Source organism: Sphaerodactylus townsendi, linkage group LG15 (genome assembly GCF_021028975.2).
Source record: "Sphaerodactylus townsendi isolate TG3544 linkage group LG15, MPM_Stown_v2.3, whole genome shotgun sequence".
Taxonomy (NCBI): domain Eukaryota; kingdom Metazoa; phylum Chordata; class Lepidosauria; order Squamata; family Sphaerodactylidae; genus Sphaerodactylus; species Sphaerodactylus townsendi.
The window spans coordinates 30,386,101-30,410,367 of NC_059439.1; the positions used below are offsets into that span (position 1 = coordinate 30,386,101).

Sequence of the window (24,267 nt, forward strand, 5' to 3'; positions counted from 1 at the left end):
CAGCTGGCATGTATTAGGAGTGTACAGGCCAATCTAGTTCCCCAGAAAAAGCCTCCACAGCTCAAATGGCAGAGTGGGGAATCAAACTTGGTTCTCCAGATTAGAGTGCACCTGCTTTTAACCATTATGCCACTGCTGCTCCAGTGAGCTTTGGACACTCACCTAAAGTTCCCTATGCAAAGCATTGTCAAGTTACAAGTTATTCCATTCTGTGGTCATTATTATTATTATTTATTGGGTTTATAGACCGCCCTCCCCCGGAGGGCTCAGGGCGGTGTACAGTACAGGTAGAGCACAATCAAATTAGAATACAATAAATATGAATTAAGATGGCTCTAATAAAAATAAACCCTACCCCATTAAAATGCAGCTTATAAATTAATATTAATATTAATGGTAGACCAAGATGGCGCCTGCTAACAAGTCCCTCTAAAAACATATATCAGGAAAGAAGGATGGTAGGAGCTACATGATGTTACAACAGAAAGAAAGGGAGGAATGCACATTACGTATAATTTATTTTAAATACATGTATGCCACTTTTCCTTGCAAATATAAATATTGATACTGATCTTTCTCTTTACCAACGCATGTGAGAGTTCACAGGCTACTTAATTCTGGCTGTGCTGTTTTGAACCTCCGTGGCACGACTTGGACACCTATCACAAGACACAAGGACTTCTAGCGTCCCGTCTAAAGACAGGTTCTTGCTAGTTCAGTTCTTCTGGATTATCCTTTCTTCTCAGTAAATTTAAGCACCTGGTTCCCCGCCCTTTTCTTCCTTTCACAGAGATCTTGCCTCAGTCTCGGTCTCTTTATTTAATTGGTCCACTTTAAAATGAAACCAGTCTTCTCTCTTGGAACTTGATTGCGGAGTGAAAAGTTTAACAGGTCCAGCCAGAAAGAGAAGTAAGAAGACTCCCAGCCATCCAGGAAGAGGAGCAGGGGTTTAAGGAAGGGCTGTCCCAGCTGCTAGGAATCCAAGGTCATCTTCCACCAAAGGAGAAGAGTCACCGTTAGATGCGTTTCTGCTGACTCCTTCACGGTTCAGCTCACTGGCCCAGTGTTCCTGCAGACATGAAGGAAAAGGCCGGCAGTTACTCGGGAGGCAATTAAGACATCAAAGTGAAACTGATGGAAATGGAACCGATGCATGGGAGGGGGTTGGATTTGATGGCCCCTCTGGTCTCTTCCAACTCTATGATTCTATGAGACTAGGACAGGGAATGATGAAGTCCAAATTTCAGAAACAGGTTACCTTCTTACCTGTACAGGTTTTCTTACTCTTCTTGAACTGGAGCCAAGAAAGCATGTCCAGAAAATTACAAAGAGAAAAGGTTCACGTGAACTGAAATAATGGGAGGGTCGTACTTTCCAGACATAGAACTAGGCTTAGAATTCTGCTGGCAGAAATTTACCTGGGAGGAGGTGGGGTCAGCCTCTAGGTCTCCATAGCATCCCTTGTAATGGCGAATCAGATCTCCCCAGAGCACAGTATTCTTGCAGCTAGGCAGGGGTGGGGGGAGAGGAATAAGAAGAGTTTGAATTTATATCCCACTTTTCTCTCCTGTAAGAAGAATCAAGGTGGCTTACAAGCTCCTTTCCCTTCCCCACCCCCCAACAAACATCCTGTGAGGTGGGTGGGGCTGAGAGAGCTCCGAAGAACTGACGAACCCAAGGTCACCCAGCTGGCGTGTGCTGCACAGGCTAATCTGGTTCCCCAGATAAGCCTCCACAGCTCAAGTGGCAGAGCGGGGTATCAAACCCAGTTCTCCAGATTAGAGTGCATCTGCTCCTAACCACTACGCCACTGCTGCTCTTAAACGGGGGTGTTCACTGAGAGGAAAAACTGGTTCAATAGTCACAACGAGCCACATCTTTAATTCTGGCCATGTACAGGAGGAGTTGCTTACCCTGGGCATTGACCTTCTATTGGTATGAATTGATCTGGTTCTTGCTGTAGGAAAGCTTGGGCCAAGCATGTAATATGGGCTGCCATGGAGCAGCCGGTATGGAAACAGCGCAAGGGGGTGCCATCTTCCTCCCCATCCTGCGGAGCAAGAACAAGAGATTCCTATTACAGCGAGTTAATTGGTTTGGTTTTGTGCAAGAAAAGCCAAAGAGATTGATGCTGCTCTTAAAGACGTAATGGATATACCAGAGCATCAAGTTTTTAGGGGCTTCAGTCCATCTGGCCAGAAGCATGAAGGACATATGATCCTCACTCTCTTACTTACAACCAAACTCTCATACATACCGTGTTTCCCCGAAAATAAGACAGTGTCTTATATTAATTTTTGCTCCCAAAGATGCGCTATGTCTTATTTTTAGGGGATGTCTTATTTTTCTGTGTTCTGTTCGTCGGGCATGCTTCCAAACAAAAACTTTGCTACATCTTACTTTCGGGGGATGCCTTATATTTTGCACTTTAGCAAATCCTCTGCTACGTCTTATTTTCAGGGGATGTCTTATATTCGGGGAAACAGGGTACATCATCATCATCATCAATTTAATTTGTACCCCGCCCTATCCCCGAAGGGCTCAGGGCGGCTAACAACATAAGTAAACAAAACATATTATTATGATGAGTAAATACATAAGACTAAAATAAAGCCAAATTTCAGATGGTGATTTAACACTGCAAACCTAACAATCTACTGATAGTAATAACAGCAGCACCCCACTTTTCTAAACCATAAGGAGTCACAAAGCAGCTTACAGACACTTTCCCTTCATTTCTCCACAGCAGGCTCCTTTTGAGAGGGGTAGGGCTGACGGAGTTCTGAGAGAACAGTGACTAGTTCAAGGTCACCTAGAAGCTTCGTGCGGAGGAGCAGGGAATGAGACCAGGTTCTCCAGATTAGAACCCACCGCTCTTAGCTGCTATACCACAGCGACCTAGACCTTTTGTTTGATTAGATCAGGGGTCTTCAAACTATGGCCTTCCAGATGTTCATGGACTATAATTCCCATCAGCCCCTGCCAGCATGGCCAAGTAGTAGGGCTCATGGAAATTGTAGTCTATGAACATCTGGAGGGCCATAGTTTGAAGACCCCTGGATTAGATAAAGCAAACCTCCCAAATGAAGGAAAAGGCCGGGCTTCTTAGCCCCTCTCCCTTCTCCACTGTTCTCCTGTGAGGATCCCAACCCTGCAGAATCGACGTTACCTGGAACCTTTTCAGACAGACGCTGCAGCGTTTCGGAGCTACCGGTAGTTCTTCATCAGACTCTGGTCTTGCTCCCTTGGTTCCTCTGACAGCACGGACTTGCCCAAAAGCCACTGGCATGTGTAAGGGAGGTTCCAAGCCTGGAGGGAAGTCTCTCCGGTATTCCTGCTTGAGCCAGCGCACGGTGAGAGGCAGGCGGCACCAGGGGGTGGCCCGGAGCATGTGGGCTACGACACGCAGATGGAATTCAAACTGGCGCTCTCGTGAAGTGCGGCGGGTCACGTGGGTGAGACGTCGGGAGGAGTGCGGGTGCTGCCAAGCCCACTCAAACTGCGGCAGAGTGACAAGACGGGAAATCAGCTTGCCGCTGAGATTTGTGTAAAGTTAGCAAAGTGGGGAACATCCCCTCGCTAAGGTGAGTCAATCCCCGAGAGTAGAAACAAAGAAGTGCCTTACCCGCAGGGCAGCCACGTCTGAGGGGAAGCCGTGGATAATCAGTACCATCTCCCTACGAGAAGAGAATAAAGAAGAGATCAATTTCCCAGCCTGCACAGCTCAGGAGGTCCAATTCCTAGCATGCACCAGAATGGCTTGCCTCCAAAGCAAGACACGTAAGAAGGAAAGCGCAGACAGGAAAAGGAGTTACCAGGGCCCACGGCCGCTCGTCTTCCAAGCCCCTCCGCGACGCTTCCCGGCGTTGTGCTGACCTATCCGTCGTTCAGGATTGACAGTAAAGCCAACGTAAACTCGGCCATGATAACGAGGGTTGGTGCAGTACAGGAGGTAGACTCCATAGAAGCTGCTCACCTCTACCACCATGGCTTCCAAAGCAGGCTAGGGTTGAGAGATCTAAAAGGAAACAGAGAACGTGAGTTAAAGAGCCCACCATCTTGCAGTGTCTCGGTTACACTTGTTCTAACTTCATTCCAGCACCTCCTGGTTTCCCACACTGCTTTGTCCCCTGTTGGGAGGGTTGCCTCCTGGAATTACAGCTTAAGTACTGACATTAGTTGCCCTGCAGAAAACAACGGCTTTGGAGGGCAGACACTATTGCATCATATCCTTCACATCCAAACCACACCCTTCACCCCCTGCCCTTCGATCACCCCAAATTCTCCAGCTCAGAGTTGGCAACCCAACCAATGGGATTGTCCCACTTTATCCCGACGCAGCTCCTGGAAGTTTAACAGCTGCATTATAACAAGTATGAATGCAGAATCTCCAGGGTGCGGGACGGGGAGAGCTCCACATGTTGAACTTCTGCCTGTTCCCCAGCACATGAGAAAGCTAATGGAAGCCTGGAGCATCCCTTCCTTTGCAATGCTACTTCCTACCAGAGCCCGGCTTTGCAACTCTGACATTTCCCATCACGCCCTGCGGCTTGCAAACAGCCCCCTCCCCATTTTGCATAAACAGGGGCCATCCTTTCATCCATCCCTCCATCCACAGGGCGCGCCCACCTGTCCTGAAGGGCTGTCAATCATATCGTTTGTTGGACTTCATCATAAAGTTCAACTCCCAGAGAGCCGCACCCATGCCCACCGGAAGTCGAAGCTGCGGGTCGCTCTGCGCTTTCAAAGAAACAGGCGTGACAGAAACTTGGAAGGGACGTTAGAAACCACGAGGGCTTGATTGGCTGAACAAGGAGGCAACTTCCCTGGGGGCGGAAGTGACGTAAACTGTAGGCGGAAATGGAGCTACTGGCTGTTCTCTTTCATTCGGAGAGCCTTTGCAAATAGGATGGAGGTGTCAGAAGCGCTCAGTGCGGAGTCTTTGCGGGAGCGGCTGTTGCGAGGCCTGGAAGCCGAGCATGTGGTAAGTGCGGGGTTGATCTTAGCCGCTGCTCCACCCCTTGTTAACTCTTCCCCTGTTGTTCTTGTGCTGCAAAAGTATTTGTTTTCCTCGGAAAGAAGTCCCAATGGGTTTAATGAGGCTTCCTACTAGGTAAAGAAGGAGGAGGAGTAGTTTGGATTTATACCTCACCTTCTGTAAGGAGACTCAAGGTGGCTGACAAGCTCCTTTCCCTTCCTCTCCCCACAACAGACACCTTCTGAGGCATGTGGGGCTGAGAGAGTTCTGAGAGAACTGTGACTAGCCCAAGGTCACCCAGCAGGAATGTAGGAGTGCGGAAACACGTCTGGTTCACCAGATAAGCCTCTGCCACTCAGGTGGAGGAATGGGGGATCAAACCCGTTTCTCCAGATTAGAATCCACCTGCTCTTAACCACTACACCACACTGGAGTCGGGTTGTAATTTTGGGTGTGGAATAGGGATGGAGCAGCTTTGTTTTGTGTTTTAGGGCCCTGCCCTTCCTCCAGGGAGCCTTGTCAGCACCTTTCTTATTTTGTCAGGCATGCTGGATAAAAAGGGCGACGTGGTAACTAAATGCTGTGTGATTCTCATTCAGAAATGTGAGTAAAGAAATGGCAGGGTGATGCCTGCAAAAATGGTGCAGTGTGAACCTCGGTGGAGGTAGAGTAGCAAGCTGTGGTGTGCCCTTTGGTAGTTATCGAATGCTTTGTTATTTACTGATTAATATTGAATTGTTTTGTGTTACCTGCCTTCAGTCACAGTCGTCTAAGAGAAAGATGGACCTGTAACTTAAGCACAAGCAAGTCTTCACAACTGCATGGTTCGATATAGACCAATATCCTGGCTAACTCTCTTTCAAAACCTTTTCTTTCTTAATTTCCCTCGTTCCACATGTGTCAGTTTCTCCCAAATGAACTGCAGTCTGCGTACTCTGCTTTAGCTCACCGAGTTAGTTCATGATGTGCCAGTATCCCAAATTAAAATGCATTTGCAGTGAAGTGGGTGACACATCTGTTTCAAAATTCCATTTTCCAAATGGCATCTTTCTTTTTTCCCCTTGCCCCCAAAGGAAGTAGAAGATACAACTCCTGGACGCTGTGCAACAAGCTTCAAAGTCTTGGTAGTTTCCCCACGATTCCGGGGGAAACCACTGCTCCAGAGGCACAGGTAAGTTGAACTTAGTAAAAATATCATTGCTTGAGAGAAAACCATGAACCATTCTTGATGGCTAAAATTGTGTTGCAGAGCCTTAGCATTCACAATCTGGACAATTAAAGGCTTATAAGAATTCAACTTCAGGAACTACAAGGCTGTAAATCCCATTTTTGTTCTCTATTCATTTATTTCTTCCTTTTAGTCCTATTTTCTACCTAAGAGCCCTGTTAGATTAAGGCCAGCATGCTGTTGCTATACTCAGAGAGCCAGTGTGGCGTAGTGGTTAAGAGCAGGTGCACTCTAATCTGGAGAGCTGGGTTGGATTCCCCGCTCTGCCACTTGAGCTGTGGAGGCTTATCTGGGGAACCTGATTAGCTTGTGCACTCTGACACATGCCAGCTGGGTGACCTTGGGCTAGCCAGTTCTTCGGAGCTCTCTCGGCCCCACCCACCTCACAGGGTGTTTGTTGTGGGGAGAGAAAGGGAAAGGAGATTGTAAGCCCCTTTGAGTCTCCTTACAGGAGAGAAAAGGGGAGGGGATATAAATCCAAACTCTTCTTCTTCTCACCGAAAGAAAAAAACAATGTTGTGACTTCATGTGCCACATGCTGGACCGCCTTTGTTTCAGAACGCTCCATTTGAGAGTCCCAATTTCCACCCTTTCGCTTTCTGTTCTCAGGCTGGTCAACGAAGTCTTAGCAGAGGAGCTGAAGCACATCCATGCCTTCGAACAGCGAACTCTGACGCCGGAACAGTGGGCCAAAGAGCAGGAAGCCAAGTGAGAGCTGCGACCTCCATGGTCAGGAAAACCAGAATAGCTCCTCGAGAGGAGGGAGAGACAGCAGTGGGATGAATGTATGAGGGAGATGTGGGACCCGTCCAGCACACTAGCCTGCCCCTCGACCCCGAGCAGCGGGGAGTGGTAGGAGGACTTGAAATAAAGCATGCAGTGGCAAATAAAAATGGTTCCCTGAGTATATGGGGTGTGTGTCTTAGCTGGTTGGTTAAGTTTTCTTTTTTTACCTATAATTTAAAACTCCGTGATTATTTTTTTTAGTGAAAAGATATGGGAACAGACGTAGTTGAAGATTATGAAAATGTGTATGTATGTGAGATCGAGCCTGATTGTATGCTTTAAAACCTTTTAGGAAGATGAAGGTCGAGCTGTCCCATTGCCTCCTGCTCTGGGCCCAAGGAAACACTGCTTGCAGTTTTCCGGGCTGTGTGGCTGTAGTCTGGTGGATCTTGTTCCTGCATCTGTGGCTGGGAATTTCCGATTCTCACTGGACACAGTGTGTAACAGACTTCCCTCTGTGATACACCTCTGAAAATGTCAGCCACAGATGCAGGCGAAACATTAGAAACAAGATCCACCAGACCACAGCCGGAAAACCCACCACAACCAGTTAAATCCGGCCGTTAAAGCCTTTGACAATACACTGCTTGCAGTTATGTGCAGGCTTTATTCAAGCTCCCCAAAGAGGCAGATTAGCAGTCTGAAAAAGAAAGGCCTTTTGGTACATAGCAAAGTCTAGCTATTAAGAAACTGATAAACAGAATGGGCTGTTTACAGCACTAAAAGGAGTTCAATTTTCCCCCCTTTCAATCCCAGGACTTTGTTGGAAATTTGGGTGGAGCGCTGCCTTTACGACTCTCCAAGAAGTAGCAGTCCGATATGGCTCTGTGTGTCACACAGGAAAATAGTGCAATGATAGATTTACATTTACTGCCCTCTGGTGGTGCTCAAGAGCCAAATCTCCCTGATTGAGTTTTAGGTTTTAAAAAATGGTGGTGGTATTATAACATCCGTCCTGCCTCCAAGACCTCCCCACGAGGCTGCAAACGTAGAAACCCAACTGTCCCCTAGGATAAGAGTCAAACCTGGGGCAGTCACGCAAAGGAATCGTAGTCAATTAATGTTTTAATCTATTTAATCAATCTGCATAAATATGCAAATTATTTTTAAAAAACCATAGCTCTACAAGGAAAAAGTCGGCCCTTTGTTTTGCTTTGAGATGACGCGCGTATTTTGCTGCAGCAGGCATCAAGGAAGAAACATTCGTCCTCTCGCACGGCGGGGGGGAGGGCGCGGCTCTCAATTAAAAGGGCTTTACCATCTGCAGGGCTTTTTCAATGGAAGTACTTGTTCGTTTTTTAAAAGGGTTTGTACATATACATACTTAGGGGTACAGTTTTAGTTGATCGGTGTATTTCTAATCAACTGGGCCGTCGGCTTAATTGTCAGGGCCCTGCCCTCCGAAGTCAAAGTGAAGGAGTTGATCTCCTAATACTTCCTGAAGACATTCTGGAGAAGGGAGTCCTCGGCTGAGGAAAGGGTGAAGGGAAGGGTGAGAAAGCAGGTACCCTTCCTGCTCTCTAAGAGACAACAGCCTCAGGAAGAGGAGGGCTTCGGAATTTGTCCTCAATTTCCCAGAAGCCTAGTGCCTCCAAGGTATTATACAGCATTTGTCTAACTCACAGGTGTCAAAACTCGTGGCCCTCCAGATGTTATGGATTACAGTTCCCATCATCCCCTGCCAGCACCATGCTGGCAGGGGTTGATGGGAACTGTAGTCCACGAGTTTGACACGCCTGGAGCTTGTCAGACTAGCAAACTGCAATGGGAAATGGCCCTGACAGATGCCCCACCCCCCCGCGAAGCTGGTTCCTGCCCTGAGTTTTGGAGTGGGTGGAGCTTAATAATGCCCTGAGGATCCACCCACAAAAGACGGGAGGGTTTTTGAAAGACCGCTGGAATCAAGTCTGGTGGGACAGAAGGGGAAGCAGATCGGTTGGTCCGGTGGGGAGCACAGCAGTTTCTATTTCTTCACAAGGTGCTCCAGTTCCGAGATGCGCCGTTCCTGTTCGGAGATGGTGGCTTGCAGCCGCTTCAGATCGTCCGAGAGCTGCTCTAAAGCAGAGCCCTGCAAGAGACGAGACGGTCATCTTCGGTTACGACTCACAGCACCTCTCCCCCCCCCCCCCGGAATATATTCTCATTCCTGAGCCCCATACAGTGCAAGTGACCCCAGTCACATCTTGTGGGCCTCTCCTTCCTTACCCCCTGTTGTGCCCTTTCCTGGGATACTTGGCTTCTCTTTGGCCCTTCCAGGAGGGTCTTGTTGACCTTGAACTCTCTGGTCTTCTGGGGAGTGTAGCCGTCCTTGAGTGAGATGAGGATGGGGTGGCCGTTCTTCCCTGAAAGCCATTCTTCTGCTGTCAGGGCAGAGTCCGGGCCGGCCGTGTCAGGATACAGGTCTTCTTGGAACAGGTCTGACTGTAGAACAAATTCAGACAAATCAGGACAAAAAAGGCCTCTTTCAGAGAGATGAAGAGCTTTTCCCCCATTCCTGAACTTTAAAGCACTCCAGAACTTTGCTGAGTCTCTCTGCCTCCAGAATTGCCTGAAAAGTATCTCCCAGGTTAGAAATGTGGCAAGGAAGAGAAGAGTTTGGATTTATATCCCCCATTTCTCTCCTGTAAGGAGACTCAAAGGGGCTGACAATCTCCTTGCCCTTCCCCCACAACAAACACCCTGTGAGGTGGGTGGGGCTGAGAGAGCTCCAAAGAACTGTGGCTAGCCCAAGGTCACCCAGCTGGCATGTGTTGGAGTGCACGAGCTAATCTGGTTCCCCAGTTAAGTCTCCACAACTCAGGTGGCAGAGCGGGGAATCGAACCCGGTTCTCCAGATTAGAGTGCACCTGCTCTTAACCATTACACCAAGCTGGCTCCTTGAGGTGGAGTTTGGATTTACACCCCCACCTTTCTCTTCTGTAAGGAGTCTCAAGGTGGCTGACAAGCTCCTTTTCCCTTCCTCTCCCCACAACAGACACCTGGTGAGGCAGGTGGGGCTGAGAGACTCCTCTCTAGGAAGTTTTCTTTTAAACTCAGCCACCTTGACAAAAGGCCAGGAGGGGGGGAGGGCGGAGGTTTACCACACTAGCGTAGTCCGCTTTACTATCTGTTTCCCCCCCACCCCTACAGCCCGACTTGAAATAACACAGGAATCTTGACTTACTTTCCGAGGCACAGTCATGGCAATGGGTTCGCACTTCCTCTCGTGGAGCTTGTAAAATCTGAAAGGGACAAGAATGTCACTCAAGGATGGTTGAGTTTTTGGGAGTGGGGGGGGGAGAGAAGGATGCGTCTTGGGAGCCAAGAATCACGGTGTTTCTCCCTCCCCAGACCGTACCTGGCAATTTCACACTTGCTGACATCCAGGCCGCGTTTCGGCATCCAGCCCCCGCCCCGTTGTGAGTCCTTGGAGCTGAACATGGATAGATAATGCACAAAGGGAGCCTCTCCTGTGACCTCAAAATAGCGGATGCTGCTGTCACCCTGTGGAGGAAGGACATTTGGAGTGCTGATCCTTCTTCGCTGTTCTAAAGCTTTCCTGTTTGAAAAGCCATTTTGTCCTGTTAGGGTTAGGGGTGAGGGTTAGGGGTTAGGGTTAGATGGCCTTAGAAGAGATCCCCCCGGGGATGCTATTTTCCCATCTCCACCAATGCCTGCTGTTTTGCATTTATTTACTTATATTCAATGTCAGTTTCTAGTCCCCAAACTCTTATTGCAATGTCAGTTTCAGAGTCCCCGCCCCACTCCGCCCCGCTGTCTCCCCTGTGGTGTATAATCTCAACTTGCAGCTACATGTTTGAATGAATCATAGAGTTGGAAGAGACCCCAAGGGCCATCAAGTCCAACCCCCTGAAATGCAGGAACACACAGTCAAAGCACTCCTGACAGATGGCCATCCAGCCTCTCTTTAAAAACATCCAAAGAGTGAGACTCCACCACACTCTGAGGTAGCGCACTCCACTGTCGAACAGCCCTTACTGTCAGGAAGTTTTTCCTGATGTTTAGGTGGAATCTCTGTTCCTTCACCTTGAACCCATGACTCCTGGTCCTAGTCTCTGGAGCAGCAGAAAACAAGCTTGCTCCCTCCCCAACATGACATTCCTTCAAATAGTTAAGCATGGCTATTGTAGCACCTCTTCACCAAACTAAACAGCTCCCTAAGTTTCTCCTCGTAGGCATGGGCTCCAGACCTGTGACCATTTTGAATGAAATCTTTGCCAGCTGTTCCTTCAGTCTGTCCCCAGACCAAATCGCACTCATCCAGGTCACCTGAGCACACGAAGCTGCCTTATACAGAATCAGACCCCTGTTCCGTCAAGTTCAGCATTGTCTACTCCAGGGGTAGGGAACCTGCGGCTCTCCAGATGTTCAGGAACTACAATTCCCATCAGCCCCTACCAGCATGGCCAATTGGCCATGCTGACAGAGGCTGATGGGAATTGTAGTTCCTGAACATCTGGAGAGCCGCAGGTTCCCTACCCCTGGTCTACTCAGATGGCAGCCGCTCTGCAAGGTCCCAGATAGAGATTTCTCCCATCACCTCCATCCCCTAGGTCAGTGTTTCCCAACCCAACCTTTTCAAGGTCAGGGTACCCTTGACCTCACTCTTCATATCTTACAGTACCCCTGCCGCCACCCTCCACCTTCCCCTCCCATTGCCCCTGCTTGCCACACCCCCCCACCTTCCCCTCCCAGGGTGAAGGGAAGCACTGGGGGGGGGGGGGGTGGCTGCTGACCCCATGGGCCAGCTCCATGTCCTTGCTGGTGCCGGTGGGAGACACCACAAAAACGGGGGGGGGGTAGTGTTGCCGCAGTACCCCTGGGACATGCTCATGGCACCCCAGGGTACCACGGAACCCTGGTTGAGAATGGCTGCCCTAGATCATTTTTAACTGGAGATGCCAGGTCTTGAACCAGGAACTTTCCGCACGTCAAGCACCGAGTCGCAGCACCCTTTACCTTGCCAGTCAGGTAAACCACATTTGTGTCGGGATCATAGTAAGGCAGCAGAACCCCGCTACTCGTGTCTAGCTCCTGGAGGGTCAACGGCTCCTCGGGATTCCTCTGCGGAGCAAAGAGAAGGGGAGTTAAACGCAAGGAGTGGTTTGGGGCCAGTGACTCCAGCTGGAGAAGCCACAGGTGCTGAAGTCCAAGTCCGAGATTATTCTGTTTCCGCAGGACATGCGAACGTCCTCCTTCACAATTGCTGGATCCAGGGATTCTGGTGTTGCTCAAAGGACAAGCCCTGCTGATGGTTTGCTGAGCCAGAGATAGGAGCTTTGACCCAGGAAGTCCCTGCTGACATCTGCCATGAACTCACCAGGTTGCCCTCAGAGACAGCCTCTCCCAAACCCAATCAGCAATCCAGGGATCACCTCCCCTACCATGTAGAACTATTGTAAGAATGGATAAAAGAATGGCTGTATACTTCATGGAATGGTGTAGTGGTCAATAACAGGTGGGTTCTAATCTGGAGAACTGGGTTTGATTCCCCACTCCTCCGCCTGAGTGTCAGAGGCTTATCTGGTGAACCAGATGTGTTCCCGCACTCCTACATTCCTGCTGGGTGACCTTGGCCTAGTCACAGTTCTCGCTGAACTCTCTCCGCCCCACCTGCCTCACCAGGTGTCTGTTGTGGGGAGAGGAAGGGAAAGGAGCTTGTCAGCCACCTTGAGTCTCCTTACAGGAAAGAAAGGTGGGGTATAAATCCAAACTCCTCTTCTTCTAAGTGTGGACAGCACGTGACGAAAGTTTGAGAGATGTGTTTGACCTGAATAGTTCATATGAACATTCCATAAAGGAGTAGTGTTGTGTGAAGGTACTCATTGCAGCTTCCACCCAACATTTGGTCTGTTTGCTGTGGATGGCTAGACGGGCAAAACGAACACATATTTTACCCAGACTCTGATCCCTGGGTGTAACGATTGTGTGTGTGCATAAAGGCGTTTGGCGTTTGTTTTCCACATAGTGGCCAGAGACTCCTTTCCTTGGAATTCATAATAAGTTGTGATTGTGTGAGAAAGGTGGGGGTATAAATCCAAACTCTTCTTCTTCTTCTTCTTCTAAAGTATTCTGTTAAAAATTATTATTAAACCAACTCTTCCCCCCACCCCACACTTATCTAGTATGGCTGCTGCAGTCTTGTCAAAGATCCTGTTTGTGACTCTTGCAGGGACCAGAATTTCTTGTGTTTGAAAGGGGCTGCCTTCCTTCACTCCCGCTGATGGGGCAGGACTTCGTCACTCCTGTTAATGCCACCAAAGGCTCGTGTTTATATAGCTTAAGCACCATTCCTAATTTTTTTTCCTCACCGGATCCCACAGAGCCACCTGTCGCTCGCTCATGCGGCTGAAGCCAGTGGTCAGCAATTTCCCGTCGTTCACCACAACAGCCCGGACAGGACGTGATCCCTCATGAGGACGAGGCAGTTCCTGTTGATGAGACGTGGAAACAGAGGGCATCAGAAGCAGCGTGGATAAGAGCCACACCTGTTCCATCTAGGCTCACAGCTCTGACATTCTCATGCCCTGGAGCAGCAGTGGCACAGTGGTTAAGAGCAGGTGAACTCTAACCTGGGTTTGATTCCCTGCTCTGCCACTTGAGCTGTGGAGGCTTATCTGGGGAACCAGATTAGCTTGTGCACTCCAACACGTGCCAGCTGGGTGACCTGGGGCGAGTCACAGCTCTTCGGAGTTCTCTCAGTTCCACCCACCTCATAGGGTGTTTGTTGTGGGGAGGGGAAAGGAGATTGTCAGCCCCTTTGAATCTCCTTACAGGAGAGAAAGGCGGGATATAAATCCAAACTCTTCTTCTTCTTCTAGGTCTTTGAGCTGATTCAACAAGACAACTGTTTGTATATATCAGTGATGGCGAACCTTTTAGAGATCGAGTGCCGGGGCAGAGGGAGGGGGAACTACACCCGGGGCACGTGTGTGCCCTGCGCCTCTGCCACGCCCCCATCCAGTCCTGGAATGCCCCCACCACGCCCCCGGAACACCCTCACCATGCCCCTGCAGGGGTGCACACCTGATGCATCACGCGCACCCCCGTCCTCTTGTTGCTACATCTCTGCGAGTGCCCAAACTGGAGCGATGGCGCATGTACCCACAGAGAGGGCTCTGAGTGCTCTCTCTGGCACACGTGCCACAGGTTCGCCACCTCTGGTATATATCCTTCCATTCTCCCAACTCACAGGTGTCAAACTCATGGCCCTCCAGATGTTCATGAACTATAATTCCCATCAGCCCTTGCCGGTATAGCCAATGCTCATGTTGGTAGGGACTGATGGGAATTGTAGTTCATGAACATCTGGAGGGCCGTGAGTTTGACACCCCTGTCCCAACTAGTCCAAATCTGCACCCCCTGGCACTGCCAGATCAAGCGTGCTAATTTCACTTACATTGGCAACTTTACCCCCTGCCCGTGGGTCAAACAGTCGGACCCGTTTGTCCCGGCAGGCCGTGCAGAGCAGGGATCCGTCCCGGTTCCAAACCGAGCTGTAGATGGCATCCGGGTGCAGGTTGTCCAACGTGACGGACGCCTGCCCGACTCCCACGTCCCAGACGGTCACTGCATTATCGCAACCTGTTGAGAGAGCGAGGTCACAGAGACGAATGAAGGTGGCTTGAAAATGAATAGACCTGAGAGAAGAGTTCGGCTGGATTCGGCTCACAGTCGCCCGCTGTGCCTGCCGGCGGATTACCTGTGCTGAGCAGAAGGTTCTGGGCGGTCGGGTGCCAGGCGACAATGCCCACCCGTTTGGAATGGCCTTCGAGGGTCACCAGGGGTTCGTTCAAAGGCCGCACGAGGCCGGTTTCGGGCACTGCCCACACCTGGAAGCGAGAAGGGACAACATAAAGGGCAGACGTGGCAGGACAGCCAAGGGATTTTATCCCACCCAGTAATGCTTTGCTTCCTGGCAGAACTACAACCGACCCCTGCGGCAGATGGGGGACAAATTTTGGAAGATGAATTGGAGAGCATCTCATGGAGTGTTGCAGAGGATACTGGGATGCACCACTTGGATCGCACCCTCCTGCCCTCAGCAGCATTGTGATGGATTGCAGAGCATGCCTCTCAGGGCGATTCCGCACACGAGTAAAATAGGTTCGACCCAGTTCCCTAAGAAGGGTACTGACCTAGGTCGAAGCCATTGTTGTTCCCCACTGCAACCAGCTTAATCCCAGCTCGGAGGGCGGAATCATCCTGTGCCTCTTTGCCACTCCGTTCCGATTGGCTGCTGTTCTACGGCCATGTTCCGTCTATCCCCACACACGTTATTTAAAAAAACTGCCACAGGAATGGAGGGACGAAGGTGGCGTTTTGCGATTGGCCAGCTGTACGCATGCCCGAAACACTCAGCTGTGATTGGCTGAATGGGGGACTCCTGGCACCAGAGATTCCGCATTTTACTGGAATCGAGCTGAGTTCGAGCGTGGTTCCCTGAAAAAGTAGTAGTTCCCAACTGGAATCAGAAATTTGACCGTTACACGGGGCGAAGCTGGTACAAAACCACGTCGATCCCAGTGGTTGTGTGGAGCACTTAGGTCAAACGCAGCTCGAACTTTGGTCGATAACGCAAGTGCGGAATCGACCTCAGTCTGTGTACTGTAGAGGTTAAGAGCTGGTGGATTCTAATCTGGAGAACTGGGTTTGATTCCCCACTCCTCCACCTGAGTGGCAGAGGCTTATCTGGTGAACCAGATTTGTTTCTGCACTCCTGCTGGGTGACCTTAGGCTAGTCACAGTTCTCTTTGAACTCTCTGAGCCCCACCTGCCTCACAAGATGTCTGTTGTGGGGAGAGGAAGGGAAAGGAGCTTGTAGGCCCCCTTGAGTCTCCTTACAGGAGACAAAGGTAGGGTATAAATCCAAATTCTTCTTCTTCTGTGATGTGCAGGGGGTTGGGTCAGAAAACTGCCTGAGAGCAGCCCTTTTCAGACTGTAAGTTGTCTCTCCCTGAGCAATGTTTCGCCTTTCAGTTTCAGTAAGATCTCCTGTTGGAAACCTGCTGTCCCTGGTAGTTTCCGTCCCTTCCTGATCTAATGACCCCATCCTTTTCTGACCTCTGTCTTATTGCCTTGTGTTCTTCTCGGCTGCCTCTACTTCTCTAAGGCCAGATATGTCTCACATAAGCCACACCCACTTTGCTCCAAGCCACACCTTCTCCTCTCCCCACAACTGATGTCACTTCACTCTGCTCTTCCCCTTTTCCTCACTCACCATAACGCTGCAGTCCTCGGATGCACTGGCAATGACGTTGTCGTTGTGGGGGCACCACTCCACGTCCAGCACAGGGGCCGTGTGCCCCGAGACAACGGGGTAGGACTTATCCAGGCGGCCAGTCTGCAAGAGGAGGAGGAGGGAGAGAAAAGTACACCTTTCAAGAAGTGTGCAACTTTTTTGCAGGACCCAGAACTCACCCCTAGCCTGAAGGTGCGGATTTATTCAACCTCTTTTTTTAAAAACGGTCCTTGCTTTACACAGCAGAGCTGAGAAACTCTTGCAAATTAGCTAGGGTGACCCCTCCTGGCCACAATGAAGAAGCGCAAGGAATGCCACAAAGTAAACGGTTGTCCAAGCTTAAAGGTACGGAAATATTCTCTCTCTTCTCTCTCAACTCTCTACTTCATACACACAAGCAGCCAGAAGAAACAGCAAGATCTGGGTCCAGTCGCACCTTAAAATCCAGCAAGATTTTCATCAGATGCCTTTTGACCTTGACTCTCGCAAGCAGAAATCTTTCTGGTCTCTAAGAAAGTGCTCAACTTAAAACTAGTTCTTCTGCTGCAGACCAATACGGCGGCTATCTGAAGCTGGAAGGGAGAATTCTGGATCTTGGCTCTCCCATTACTTCCCAGGGCCGTGGTGGCGAACCTTTGGCACTCCAGATGTTATGACTACAATTCCCATCAGCCCCTACCAGCATAGCCAATTGGCCATGCTGGCAGGGGCTGGTGGGAATTGTAGTCCATAACACCTGGAGTGCCAAAGGTTTGCCACCACTGTGGGGCATCATGGGCAGAGTACCCACCACTCCTTGGCAAACTCCTAGTGCCTTTGCTAGCTTGCGAGGGGCGTACTGCCCAGGGGTACACGGGATCAAATGTCCCAGGGCTATGACCATTTAGTCATGTAGGGGGTGGAAAATCCTCCATACCCCCAAGTCCATACACTGCGATGGTGACTTCAAGATGACCTGGTGCAAAAAAACGTTGTTTGGTCATGGTGGGGGAGGGCGGCTGCCCATGCAAGGGTGGGGCGGAAAACTCAGCTTTTGCACCAGGCTACATTTTCCCTAGATACGCCTCTGCACGCTGCAAAACAAAAATTTTGGCGGGTCATGTGCATGGCCAGATTGAAGCATAATTTAGGAAGGAATCATCTTTGCTGCAATCTATCTTGTTTGGGGCCTCTGTTTTCTTCTAGATTGAGGTTTCTCAATCATGGTGGGGGAGAGCAGCAGTGGTGTAGGAGGTTAAGAGCTCGTGTATCTAATCTGGAGGAACCGGGTTTGATTCCCAGCTCTGCCGCCTGAGCTGTGGAGGCTTATCTGGGGAATTCAGATTAGCCTGTACACTCCCACACACGCCAGCTGGGTGACCTTGGGCTAGTCACAGCTTCTCGGAGCTCTCTCAGCCCCACCTACCTCACAGGGTGTTTGTTGTGAGGGGGGAAGGGCAAGGAGATTGTAAGCCCCTTTGAGTCTGCTGCAGGAGAGAAAGGGGGGATATAAATTCAAACTCTTCTTCTTCTTTTTTTGGAACTGGAATCTCCCCTCCTTTCAAAAACTATTAGCGTTTGCCCATACACAGTCTCACATCTTGAAACTCCGGGAGGGGGGGGAGTGTCATGTCCCCTCCCAAATAATGTGTGGAAGCCAACAACATTTTCTTAAAAACCAAAGAGAAGAACTCTGCAGCAAAGCTGGGTGCCGGTCCAATTTTTGTGCTCCTCCACACCGGGTGTACCAACAAAGCGCCTGCTTTTCTGCCTTCCTTCCTTCCCTGCCGCACACATGGCTCCTTTGTGTGAGCGCACATGTAACCACCACTTCTCCCTCACCCCCCATCCACAGCACGCTTCTTAAAGTTTAACTCTTGGGTGGCCAGATTCCCAACCAGCCCCTTTCCTGCGCTTTCAGCAGCCTCTCGGTCGGCCGATATTCTTAGTAGGAATATTTATTTTTAGCTGCTCAATTTATAGATTGTTTCCGACTGAGCTGAATCACATGAGGGAGGCCATTGCGTCTGGCTGCAGGCTTCCCGGGTTGATTTCTGCACCCCAAACTATGGTTATGTGCACAGGAGCAAGAGGGGGTTTGGGATACTTGCCAGGGAGTTGGCAACCCCAGAGTATCTGGGGCTGCGGCTGTGACTGACTTACAATCGGCTGCTTCCGTTTCTGCAATCCCAGCCAGGTTTGGGAGATGTCGGGCCTGGGTTTCCTTGATGGTTAAATACAGACCCTCCAAGATTATTTCAAGTCAGGACAATGGAGTGTGGCGGGGGACTGAAGCCCCCTCCCAACGTGTGCTATAACTGCAATCTGAATTATCCGGGGAAAGGGGCACATTTCTAATCTGGGAAATTGCACCGGGGAAACCATGCTCGCTGCACTGTGACCCCAGACTGGACTCCGTGATTGCAACTTTAAGGGGGGAATAGACACAGTGTGGGGTCTGGTCTCCCCCACAAATACAAGTTTAAAGCCACTTCTAGTTGGACAAATGACACAGGTGAGGAGTTATCCCCTCGCTCCTAAATGGCTTTTTAGACCCAAATCCGCAGGCCATCACGGAACAGCAGTAGCCTGTTAGGCGGCAGTGTGATATAGTGGTGATATAATCAGTCTATGATATAGTGCGATATAGTAGTGATATAATCAATCTATGAATGGGAAATTCTGGGTTCTAATCCCTCCCTCATCTGTGAAGCTCCCTTGGGCCACTCTTTCTGCATAACCTACCTCATAAGGTTGTTGTAAGGATAACATAGAGGGGTCTGCAACCTGTGGCTCTCCAGATGTTCATGGACTACAATTCACATCAGCCCCTGCCAGCATAGCCAATTGGCCATTGTAGTCCATGAACATCTGGAGAGCCACAGGTTGCAGACCCCTCATATAGAGGAAGGGAACTGTGAGTTCTTTGAAGGAATGGTAGAACTTTAAAAATGGTAGATGTGTAGTCTGGTCGAAGACACGCGAGCACGCATGAAGTCAGGCTCTTCATGTGTCAAGATCAGGGTCTTCTACTCTGCCTGGCAGCTGCGTTCCAGGGTCTCAGGTGGACATCTTTGACATCACATCTTTTACCTGGCCATCTCGGTGATTGAACCTATGATTTTCCACATGCCAAGCAGATTCTGCCCCTGAGCCTCAGCCCCCTCCCCAGAAAGTCAAAGTACAGCAGTGGCGTAGGAGGTTATGAGCTTGTGTATCTAATCTGGAGGAACTGGGTTTGATTCCCAGCTCTGCCGCCTGAGCTGTGGAGGCTTCTCTGGGGAATTCAGATTAGCTTGTGCACTCCCACACACGCCAGCTGGGTGACCTTGGGCTGGTCACAGCTTCTCGGAGCTCTCTCAGCCCCACCCACCTCACAGGGTGTTTGTTGTGAGGGGGGAAGGGCAAGGAGATTGTCAGCCCCTCCTGCAGGAGAGAAAGGGGGGATATAAATCCAAACTCTTCTTCTTCTACATTGGCCATCCATGTGCCCCTAAAACACAGTTTCAGGTCCATCCTTCTGCACACACAAACTCCCTGCTGCCACGGAGAAATGTGCCATTTTCTGTCACAACCAAGCATTTCCTGTCACCTCAGCTTGTGGGTTCAGCGGGGCAGAACTCGGAAGGAGCTTTGCAACAACTAAGTTTTAAACAAAATTGCTTAGTTTTCCTTAACATATAACACTCATCAAGTATTAACATTTAACGTAACAATTCAAGGTCCTGTTTAAGTTTCGTTTCACGCCTCTCTAATTACAGCCTGATAATGCCAAGTCCATTTCTTCCTGCAAGTGGGTGGCTCATGAAGACTCCAGAGGCAGGGGTCTTCAAACTATGGCCCTCCAGATGTTCAGGAACGACAATTCCCATCAGCCCTGCCACTTGGCCATGCTGGCAGAGTCTGATGGGAATTGTAGTCCATGAACATCTGGAGGGCCATAGTTTGAAGACCCCTGCTCCAGAGGCTTGGTATACAGCAGGGGTCTGCAACCTGTGGCTCTCCAGATGTTCATGGTCTACAATGGCCAATTGGCCCTGCTGGCAGGGGCTGATGGGAATTGTAGTCCATGAACGTCTGGAGAGCCACAGGTTGAGATGATGAAGGTCCCCAAAAGAACTCTCACCAATTACACACACAGTGCCCTGAAACAAGGTGTGAAGAGCTTATATCAGGGGTCTTCAAACTATGGTCCTCCAGATGTTCATAGAGTACAATTCCCATGAGCCCTACTGCTTGGCCATGCTGATGGGAGTTGTAGTCCATGAACATCTGGAGGGCCATAGTTTGAAGACCCCTGGCTTATAATGATCTATCAAGGTCCCAGCCCGGTTGCCTTGCTTCCTCCAACTTCATGAGTTCTGCAGCCTTCTGCTTCGTTCAGTCTCCACCCCTTTCTGGGTCATCCCATTCTTAACATAGGGTTCACACTTGGCTCTTGACCGCCGTCTTCTGAACTGGGCCCTGGTTGACCCGCAGAAGACCACTCGTCCCCGCTGGATGGGGGAACGGAATTGCCCTAGATGGGCCAAAGCTCACACGGCTGCTGTTTCTCCTCTCTCCTCTTCCCCTCCCCTCCTCGTTCGCTTGCTCTGAGGAGTGCGAATCGGCCGCTCCTCACTCCTGGATCTATCACGCTGAAGTCATGAGATGTTAGTATCCCCGGGGGGCAAACCCAGATCCTCGCTGGAGAAAAGAGAAGGCTCCACCCGAGCCTAAACTCAGCCGCTTCTCTCATCTCACCCCCAACCCAACCAGAATCTTCTTTGGGGAATATGATGAAAGAATAACCAGCTGACCGGGGGGGGGGGGGGGCAGAAGTGAAGTTTGAGATTCCTCAGCCAGTTGAAAGGGCAATGAGGGGTACTTGTGAGAAGCTTGGGAGAGGGGACTCTGGCCCCTTCCGCACATGCAGAATAATGCACTTTCAATCCACTTTGACAATTGTTTGCCAGTGGGTTTTGCTATTTCGCACAGCTGCAAAGTGGATTGAAAGTGCATTATTCTGCATGTGCGGAAGGGGCCTCTGTGAGGTTCTCTTCTGGCTCCTCTGTGAAAGGATGGAGCCTACTAGAGTTCAAGGGGGCGGGGACTGGAAAGGGGGAAAAGGCTACACCAGGGGTCTGCAACCTGTGGCTCTCCAGATGTTCACAGACTACAAATCCCATTGGCCATGCTGGCAGGGGCTGCTGGGAATTGTAGTCCATGGACATCTGGAGAGCCACAGGTTGCAGACCCCTGGCCTACACCAAAATACAACTTGCCGGCACTCTTTTGTAGGTGGTTAAAAGGTTGTATGTATCAAGGCCTGAGAAGAGAAGTTGGGACAGACAGATGCAAAGCAAGACTAGAGCTGAAAAATGTACCAACCGCTCTCCCCATTTCCTTCCCCCTCTGCCTGCCCTAAACCCACTTCCCTTTCTCTAGGCCCGGTTTCCGCAGCAGGTTCAAACTTCAGGCCATTTAAGGCAAGAAAAAGTGCCACAGAGCTGTTGCTTCGGCAGTTTCACAACTCCCCGGTCCCTCCCTCCCACCCACTCAGCCGGCCGCCATTGCTACGCTCCCCTGAATCCCGAAGTGGGGGGGGGGGGTGCCACGCCACACAGAACTTACATCTGTGCATGTTGCTGTAGATTATGGGGAGGGGGGAACAAAACGCACCCCTTTGTGGTGGGAGCCAGGACTGAAGTAATTCAGGAAGTTTTGAGGCGGGCCTCTTTTTTGTGGGGGAGCCAACTTACCTTGGACAACGGCAAGACCAAGAAAGCCCCTCCTCCGCTGGATTCGACGACGATGGCCAGGAATTTGGGATTGACCGAGCAAAAATTCCCATCCCAGGTCATCTGGGAAACACGGATGTCGTCGTAGCACTGGTCGGCCTTGACTGGCTGGCCGTAAACATGGCGGAATTTACTGGACCTCACGACTTTGCGGCTCATGGCTCCTAGCAGAGAGGGGGCAAACAACGACCGTTAGTAGGGAGGTCGGTCCCAAATTGAAAACCGAAAGCTCGCCCTCCTCAGAGCTGCTGATGGGCCTGAAATTTCAGTCAGCCCTCCCGTGCCCCAGACAATATGGGAATACTGTTCGTCCCCTCCCCAGACTCCTGTCCAGTTTCTTTGGGACATAATCACAGCTTCAGGGAGCTGCAGACACCAAGGATCTTGACATGAGAGATTTCTCTACGAATTAATCCACATTCGCACCCGCTCTCACTTTCAGGTTAATCCAACACCATCTGTTTTATAGTAAGTGGCAGAGAGTTCCGCAAGCACAGTATAAGCAAACTGCTGAAGGCTTCCCAGCTGGATTTAACTGGCTGTTGTGGGTTTTCCAGGCTGGGCGGGTGTGGTCTGGTAGTTTTTGCTCCTAACATTTCACCCGCATCTGTGGCTGGCATGCATGTCACGGTAAGATGTGTTTCTCTCCACGGTACAGTAAGAAAAACCCGTCTTACCATGACATGCTTCTGAAGATGCCAGCGGGAAAAACATCAGGAGTGAAAACTACCAGACCACGGCCATACCGCCTGAAAAACCCACAACACTCAGCTTACCCTAAGTGCCTGCATGTTTTGATGAACACTACAGTCCAATCCTAAATCTGTTTACTCAGAAGTAAATCCCACAGGAGTCAATGAGACTTTACTTTCCAGTAAATGTGTGTAGAGGGCTGCAGGCTCTCGCCGTTTGGATAGCTCAGGAAAAACAGCCAAGCCACACATTATACCAAATTTTAAGTACTCAACACATTTCTGTCCTTCCGTTCCTCCCAAGGAGCATGGGGCAGGAATGAACAAAGGACGATCCCGTTCGATCCTTGCAAAACCCTGCGAGGTAGATGAAGTTGGCGGAAAACCACTAGGTTCCAAGTATAGCCAATGGGTGAAATCAAAGCCTCAGTCAAGCCGTGCCAAATCAGCCTGCCTCACCCGTCCGCTTCCCAGCCTTTACAATGGAAATTATAACATGACCAGCCTCACGGGATGAAGATCGGGACCAGGTTTGCATGTTAGAAAGTGCCACAGGCATAATAAAAATAATTCATGGTGGAAACCCCCTCCCCTCTTTGATGTGCAAGCAGGGAGTCCCCCCCACATATATATACATACTTTGCACTGCTTCCCCACCATCCCAAACCATCTCCCCCCAAGATCTCACCTGCAGCCTGTGCATTGGACGTGCCACACAATGAATTGAGGATGAAGCAAGCGGCTCAGAGCTTTTTAACAGGGCCATCGCCCTGGAACTGTCAGAGCTGGGAGGGTTGGTCTCTTAAAGGGCCAGCGCGCAGCAAGTGGCATCTCGTTCCATCTTCCAGCCTTCACTCCACCCCTGCCTCTGTTTCTTTAATTTTCTCCCCATAATTTTTTCCCACCGTTACCGTTACATATAGTTATAGTTGCCTTCTTGCGCCACCCAGTATTTGGCAGAGAAGCAAGCTTCTGAGCGGCAGGAGTCAATGCTCCTGACCGAAGGAGAGTTCTGCATAGCTCAGGATTTTTCTGCCCAGCCGATAGAACAAGAAACAGTTTGAGATTACCTGGCTGAGCCAAAAAAAAACATCCGCAGGGCTGCAGGTTTCCAGGATGCACAGAGCTCTTCTGCCTGAAGATTTCTGCGGAGAATTTCCACCCTGCCATCAGCATCGGTTACCAAAAAAAAAAACCCCCAATATAATCTGAAGCACTTTAGAGATTGTTTTACGTTTCTTTAAAAAGTGTACACTTCTCAACTTTTCTGTCCTCTCCTCATCCATTCACCTCCGCGAAGCCTGTTTGCTTTGATTTCATCAGAGCTCACAAAAACAACCCAGATCTTAACCTGGGAACGGCCCAACGTCCACTGAAGTCATCACTCTACTGTCTAGTCCTTCAGGCTGTGAAGATTCTTAGCATGAGTTTACTGTCTGCTATCTGTGAATGGGTCCATCACATGGTTTTGTCTCCAAGTAGTAAGGGATGGATTAGCATCTGAGCTCTGACAAAGGAAGTGCTAAAGGTGATTTTAATGGCTGTGGCTGCTTCCTCCGCCCACCCCCACCCAGCTCCAGCCG

The 24,267-nt window shown here is 50.1% G+C and overlaps 3 protein-coding genes across 8 annotated transcripts; 1 reads left to right on the top strand and 2 right to left on the bottom strand.

Moving 5' to 3' along the window:
- Window positions 1–334: 334 nt before the first annotated feature.
- SLX1A (SLX1 homolog A, structure-specific endonuclease subunit) lies at window positions 335–4,786 on the bottom strand. Of its 6 annotated transcripts, XM_048518275.1 has the most exons (8): window positions 4,630–4,786; window positions 3,816–4,018; window positions 3,626–3,677; window positions 3,170–3,499; window positions 1,914–2,050; window positions 1,419–1,506; window positions 1,267–1,294; window positions 335–1,069 (listed from the first exon to the last, which is right to left on the bottom strand). In XM_048518275.1, the coding sequence occupies exons 2-8, from the start codon at window positions 3,986–3,988 to the stop codon at window positions 1,053–1,055; spliced, it is 825 nt and encodes a 274-aa protein (XP_048374232.1). In that variant the 5' UTR covers window positions 3,989–4,018; window positions 4,630–4,786; the 3' UTR covers window positions 335–1,052. The 6 variants fall into 6 exon arrangements, with proteins under 6 accessions (XP_048374232.1, XP_048374233.1, XP_048374228.1 ...); XM_048518276.1 differs by lacking the exon at window positions 1,267–1,294 and having other exon boundaries at window positions 3,977–4,018; window positions 4,630–4,785; XM_048518271.1 differs by lacking the exon at window positions 1,267–1,294 and having other exon boundaries at window positions 4,630–4,785.
- Window positions 4,787–4,820: 34 nt separating this feature from the next.
- On the top strand, window positions 4,821–7,113 carry BOLA2B (bolA family member 2B). The gene is made up of 3 exons (XM_048518278.1): window positions 4,821–4,984; window positions 6,052–6,149; window positions 6,816–7,113. The coding sequence occupies exons 1-3, from the start codon at window positions 4,910–4,912 to the stop codon at window positions 6,916–6,918; spliced, it is 276 nt and encodes a 91-aa protein (XP_048374235.1). The 5' UTR covers window positions 4,821–4,909; the 3' UTR covers window positions 6,919–7,113.
- A 936-nt stretch (window positions 7,114–8,049) lies between these two features.
- CORO1A (coronin 1A) lies at window positions 8,050–23,465 on the bottom strand. The gene is made up of 11 exons (XM_048518234.1): window positions 23,373–23,465; window positions 21,954–22,156; window positions 16,213–16,335; window positions 14,695–14,824; window positions 14,392–14,576; window positions 13,304–13,423; window positions 11,952–12,056; window positions 10,330–10,475; window positions 10,156–10,213; window positions 9,198–9,413; window positions 8,050–9,060 (listed from the first exon to the last, which is right to left on the bottom strand). The coding sequence occupies exons 2-11, from the start codon at window positions 22,149–22,151 to the stop codon at window positions 8,956–8,958; spliced, it is 1,386 nt and encodes a 461-aa protein (XP_048374191.1). The 5' UTR covers window positions 22,152–22,156; window positions 23,373–23,465; the 3' UTR covers window positions 8,050–8,955.
- Between the last annotated feature and the right edge of the window lie 802 nt (window positions 23,466–24,267).

Excerpts from the sequence above, each read along its gene's own strand:
- SLX1A (XM_048518271.1), bottom strand. The coding sequence starts at position 3,988 with ATGGTGGTAGAGGTGAGCAGCTTCTATGGAGTCTACCTCCTGTACTGC. Across the intron at positions 1,507-1,913 it reads ATAGAAGGTCAATGCCCAGG|CTGCAAGAATACTGTGCTCT; the intron begins GTAAGCAACTCC and ends ACCCCTGCCTAG. Across the intron at positions 1,070-1,418 it reads CTGACCCCACCTCCTCCCAG|GAACACTGGGCCAGTGAGCT; the intron begins GTAAATTTCTGC and ends TCATGTCTGCAG.
- BOLA2B (XM_048518278.1), top strand. The coding sequence starts at position 4,910 with ATGGAGGTGTCAGAAGCGCTCAGTGCGGAGTCTTTGCGGGAGCGGCTG. Across the intron at positions 4,985-6,051 it reads GCCTGGAAGCCGAGCATGTG|GAAGTAGAAGATACAACTCC; the intron begins GTAAGTGCGGGG and ends TTGCCCCCAAAG. Across the intron at positions 6,150-6,815 it reads CCACTGCTCCAGAGGCACAG|GCTGGTCAACGAAGTCTTAG; the intron begins GTAAGTTGAACT and ends TTCTGTTCTCAG.
- CORO1A (XM_048518234.1), bottom strand. The coding sequence starts at position 22,151 with ATGAGCCGCAAAGTCGTGAGGTCCAGTAAATTCCGCCATGTTTACGGC. Across the intron at positions 10,214-10,329 it reads AGCAAGTGTGAAATTGCCAG|ATTTTACAAGCTCCACGAGA; the intron begins GTACGGTCTGGG and ends TGTCCCTTTCAG. Across the intron at positions 9,061-9,197 it reads AGGAAAGGGCACAACAGGGG|GGCTCTGCTTTAGAGCAGCT; the intron begins GTAAGGAAGGAG and ends CGTCTCTTGCAG.